The following is a 4,807-nucleotide window of genomic DNA, read 5'->3' as shown; positions in this document are numbered from 1 at the left end:
ATCCCCATGTCCATTCCCACCCTCACCAGCTGTGACATCTATAATGTGTATTCTTTGCATCAGGGCCTTGTATAACTAGCTGTTCTTTGAGGCACCTAGCATACTATTCAATGCCATACAAATACAATATTTAAAATCTAGACCTTATATATTGAGACAGTGTCCTCCTTGTGGTACCTATATTTTTAGATTAATACACTAAAAAAAAAAAGAAGTGAAATTTACTGTTCCTAACTAATCCTTTTTTCGTTTTTCACTTCACTCAGCATGGCCAGTGAACCTTTGATTTTCATGTACTGGCCCAAAGCTAGTTTGTTTGGTTTTCCAGCACTGCAGGAGAATTATTACTTTTTTTGAAAGCTCCTTTCAAAGACATTTTGAAAACATTTTTATTAGTAGTAACTTTTATAATGCACTTCTCCATCCCTTTTAGACAAAAACCTAACTTTTTAGAGTGTTCCTTTAGTGATGATCTGCAGGGGGCAGCAGCATACTGCCAGATGACCGTACATGATGGTGCTTTAGACACATCCGCTGATACAATCAATAGCAGAATGGACTCTCCAAACCAAGACTTGGTTGGCTGAAATATAATATTATCCCACTACAGTAAAGCCCAGCTGCCCATAAAAAATGAAGCTATGCAGTCCAGCTTCCAATACAAGCAATGCAGAAGCTGGTGGAACTGTATTATTACACATGCCTGCAACTGTTTCCTACAGTGCAAATATTAGACAGTCATTTCTTGTATTTCTGAAGTGGCATGTTATGTATTTCCATGGTGCAGGGAAGTGAAGGCTGCTGGTTGTGAAATCTTTCTCTCTCTCAACACACACACACACACACATACACACACACGTTGCTTTGGTATCAGAGATCAGTGTACAATTCCTGATAACATTGAATCGGAGCTTGTCAAAGTCTTGGAAATTCAACTGGACCTTTCCACGAGGAGAGATTTTTCAGCAAGAAATAGCTTAGGCACTTTGGAATACAGGGAGAACAGGGGTGTGCTGGGAGGACAGGCAATGCCCATGTTTCTGAAGCTTATGCATCACAACTGGAATTAAAAGTGCTGGATTGGGGCAGTTCTACTCTGCCACAGGGAGAAGCTACACACCTTTACCTCAGGAGGACATGGCTCCCGTAGTCAGCAGGTTTAAGCTATCCCCCACCCCTACCCCAAGGAAAAGTACAATCCAATGGCAGTGGCACATTCAGTTAGCGTGTCACACTCGCTCAGTTTTGCCTGCCACATGTATGCAGCTGTCTCCCTCTCTGTATAGGCAGTGGATTACAGGTGATATTATGCCTTGTTCCTTTCCACACTGAAAAGTAACTGTCCCTCCCATGTACCTCTTCCAATCTCTGACCTTCCTCCCTTGTCCCATTGTAAGCTCCCAGGCTTTGAAGCAAAGTTCCTACAACTTGGGCACAACCCTGCGGTTCCTGCAGAGGGGTTCAGAGAACACCAGGGGGGTTCCCCCCATTTCATCACAGTGGATGGGGTTGGCCTGGGTTCCTGCTACCACCGTCTCCAGCAGCTTAACTACGCAGTCCGAGAACCAGTCCTTCAGCCAGAAGTAGCCCTCCCGGAAGGAGATCCGGAGGCTGACTGGGCCCGCTGGCATCCGAACACTCACACTGAAGAGGCAGTTCCCCTGAGAGCTGTCCCGCACCAGATAGGTCCCCACCGGCTCCTGCTGTAGCTTGGCGTGTGCTTCACTCACAGATAAGGGACCCCAGTAGAAGCCACTGGCCTGCAGGATATTGAGCGATCGCTCCACTACCTCCCACTCACAGCTGCGGAAGGCCCGGTAATGAGTGGGTAAACTGGATGGAGCTGGAGTGTGGGGAGTTCTCCGATGCTGCCTTTGTGGAAGAGAAAGGTTCTTGTGTGCGTTCAGTAGATCATCCGGCCTCCCTCTGATCATCTCTCAAAGGGCCCATGGATCCCAGAAAGATGTGATCTTTAATACACTTTCTTCTTTGCATCCAGCCTGAGGAAGAGAATGAAAGTGAGGCAGGCAGATAGGAGTTTTAGTGTCTTTCTAATTGGATAAACGAAGTTTCACACAAAGAAAGCTGGGAAGCAAGGACACTACTGGGAGGAAAATGTACACAGAATTTATACAGCTGCACAAATCAGTGATAAAAAAATTGTTTAGTAACTCATATTCTCTCCACCCTGGCTCTCACCTCAGCCAATGCAGGATTATTCCTTACAACAGTCTGCTTACTCTAGTCTTAAATGACTCCAGCAAAGGAGCTTTCACCACATCCTTCGGCAGACTATCTTAATCTAATAAAGCACAGTGCTGGGAATTTCCCAACACATTCCCACAAGTTAGAGAATAACCATAGGCCTGAAGATGGGATCTTTCCTTGCCAGGAAATCATCTTGTTCATTATCATTTAATGGCTGATCAAAGGATTTCTCATATCTGCCTCCACTCTCTTCTTCGAGGACAAATATGGCTATGAAGAAACAGGAGCTGGGAAAGACTGATTCCCACCAATATCCACAAGCCCCTGTAATCAGTGATTCAATTATAGAATTGCTCTCCTCAGTGCGACAGAAGAAGGTGAAGCTCTCTGCCCCAGTCCCCAACAATATCTCCCATATCTGATGATCTGTTTAACCCTGAGCATGTGGGTCAGAATCACCATGAGTTAGATTTTAATCCTATTTATACAGCTAGGTACTGTTGAAGTCCAAGTAGTGATCCTCTCCCTAACCTCAGCCCCTTACCACTGAGAGTCTCCTGTATCACAGCCTCCCAGATGTTTCTCCCCTGTGCTCCATGAATCCTGTTGAATAATTCCAGACCATATGCTTCTTCCCTAACAAGTTATATCCTGACAATCTATTGCTAATTGTCTGCTTGTTACGCCTTCTGCCTCTGTTCACATGCTGGAATAAGAATACTCCTCTTTCTCACTGTCATGGTCTCTTTCTCTGTTTCTGTGTTCCTACCAGGTTCCCTATATTTAGCAGTGTTGATTCCTGCACCCGGACCCGCTGCTGCAGACATCAATCCAAAGTTATTACAATTATATATATATATATATATACACTGTGTGTGTATATGTGTGTGTGTGTATATATATATACACACACATACACATATATAAACATAAAAACCACAGCCCGAGCCAGAGACTTCTTCTGTATGAGAAGTCTGAGCTGTTACATACCACTTCCCCAGGCGTACGAGTCAGTAACTCACCGCCAAAACCTTGCCCTCAATCCTCTGACATGCTCCATTAACCCAGTCACTCTCTCTTTTTCTGACAGAAAATGAGGGGGAGAAGGCAAGCATGCGAGCAGACTGAACTGCCCCCAAGCAGCCTATAGACTGGGGAAGAGACATGCTTCAGTTTCCTCTCACTTCACCTTGGGAAACTTCATAGCTTATCTCAGGCATACCACAGTACTACAGCCACACAAACCAATGTCCACGTTCCTTCAGTCAAAAGACAGGGATTTTCCATTCCCTCAGACTGGTCAGGCAAGCCAAACCCCAACAGAACCCCTGTGAAGCCTGCTACAACAGTCACTGTTCTAAAGCTCAGCTAATCACATCACTCAATTTGCTGATTATTTTGAAGCTTCCTTTAATTTATTTAGTTTGGTACTTGTACCAGATTGACTGCTCTGTAGCCTGAAGTCCTCCAGTGGGGGGGAAAGGTATAACACAGGCAGCGGGAGCCAAGCTTCTTTCACATGGCCCTGCTAACAGGTCTTACCCCTTACCTAAGAGTGGGCTTTGGAGGAGGGTACAGGAGTTCAGTCTCCATCATCCATTGTCCTTCTGCTGAATCTACCAACAAAGGACTAAGGCCAGTTGTCATGGTGGTTTTAGAGATGTGGACACTGGCCCACTAAGGCCCCATCTTTGCTAGCCTTTTCCCCACTAATGTTTCTCACTGTGGTTAACAATGACACAGCAGCACCACCAGTGGCACTAACAAAGGGAACTTTTCTAGACATAGAACTGTGACTATACCATCTGATCTCTCATTGGGAAACTTTTACAGTGGCAGAAAGCTTCACTTTCTAGTCCTGAAAGCTTGTGAGATACAGAACCTTTAACCCAGCACTGGTACAGGACTGAATATTATCTATCCTGCACCTCAGCTGTGTTTCATTTTGGGAAGGAAATTCCACTTTCATTGGTGGGGGAGAGGGAGGATAAGGAGAAGTCAGCCACTGGCAGGTTGATTTTTATTTATTTATTTATTAAATAAAGCCAGCTGTTGGAAGCTGCTCCGGAGATTTGGAATGTCAGAATAAATCCCAGGGGAGATTGATCAGTGGGCAGAAAGCAAATAATACAGTCGAAATTGCATTATAAATGCAATTTATCACAGAACTCACCACCACAGATGAGACAAAGTAAATACACACACACAGTTAAATAGATATACCCAGTCTGTAAAGTGCTTTGAGATCAAAGGTACTATAGAAATGTATTACTACCACAATTTGCTTCCCAGGATGTAGCTACAGCACTGAGTTGAGGAGGCAGGGCCAAAACCTCACTTCTTTCAATTGTGCCCAAATCAAGACCTCCAAATAGCAGTTTAGCCAAGTCAGCTCAGCTATGACATGTGACCTCAAGGGTATAGGTTGTAAAGCAAAGAAAATTGCAGCTTCAGGCATATAGATCTGATTTTTCTGCACCTTTGCATCCAAACTCCCCCAAAGGCTTACCTCTTTTAATTTGCCATCCATCGGGATAAGCTTTTGGACATAAGGCCCAGGAATATCCATTTCCAAGAGTTCCAGCACAGTACTTCCTAA

General features: G+C 44.6%; 1 protein-coding gene across 1 annotated transcript; it reads right to left on the bottom strand.

Moving 5' to 3' along the window:
* Positions 1-1,421: 1,421 nt before the first annotated feature.
* Positions 1,422-1,934, bottom strand: LOC135875705 (suppressor of cytokine signaling 1-like). The gene has a single exon (XM_065400677.1). It carries the CDS (start codon positions 1,932-1,934, stop codon positions 1,422-1,424), a length of 513 nt encoding a protein of 170 aa, XP_065256749.1.
* Positions 1,935-4,807: the final 2,873 nt, after the last annotated feature.

Source organism: Emys orbicularis, chromosome 1 (genome assembly GCF_028017835.1).
Source record: "Emys orbicularis isolate rEmyOrb1 chromosome 1, rEmyOrb1.hap1, whole genome shotgun sequence".
In the NCBI taxonomy this organism is placed as follows: domain Eukaryota; kingdom Metazoa; phylum Chordata; order Testudines; family Emydidae; genus Emys; species Emys orbicularis.
Note: the sequence above shows the minus strand (reverse complement) of the source record. Positions and strands in the feature narration are given on the sequence as shown.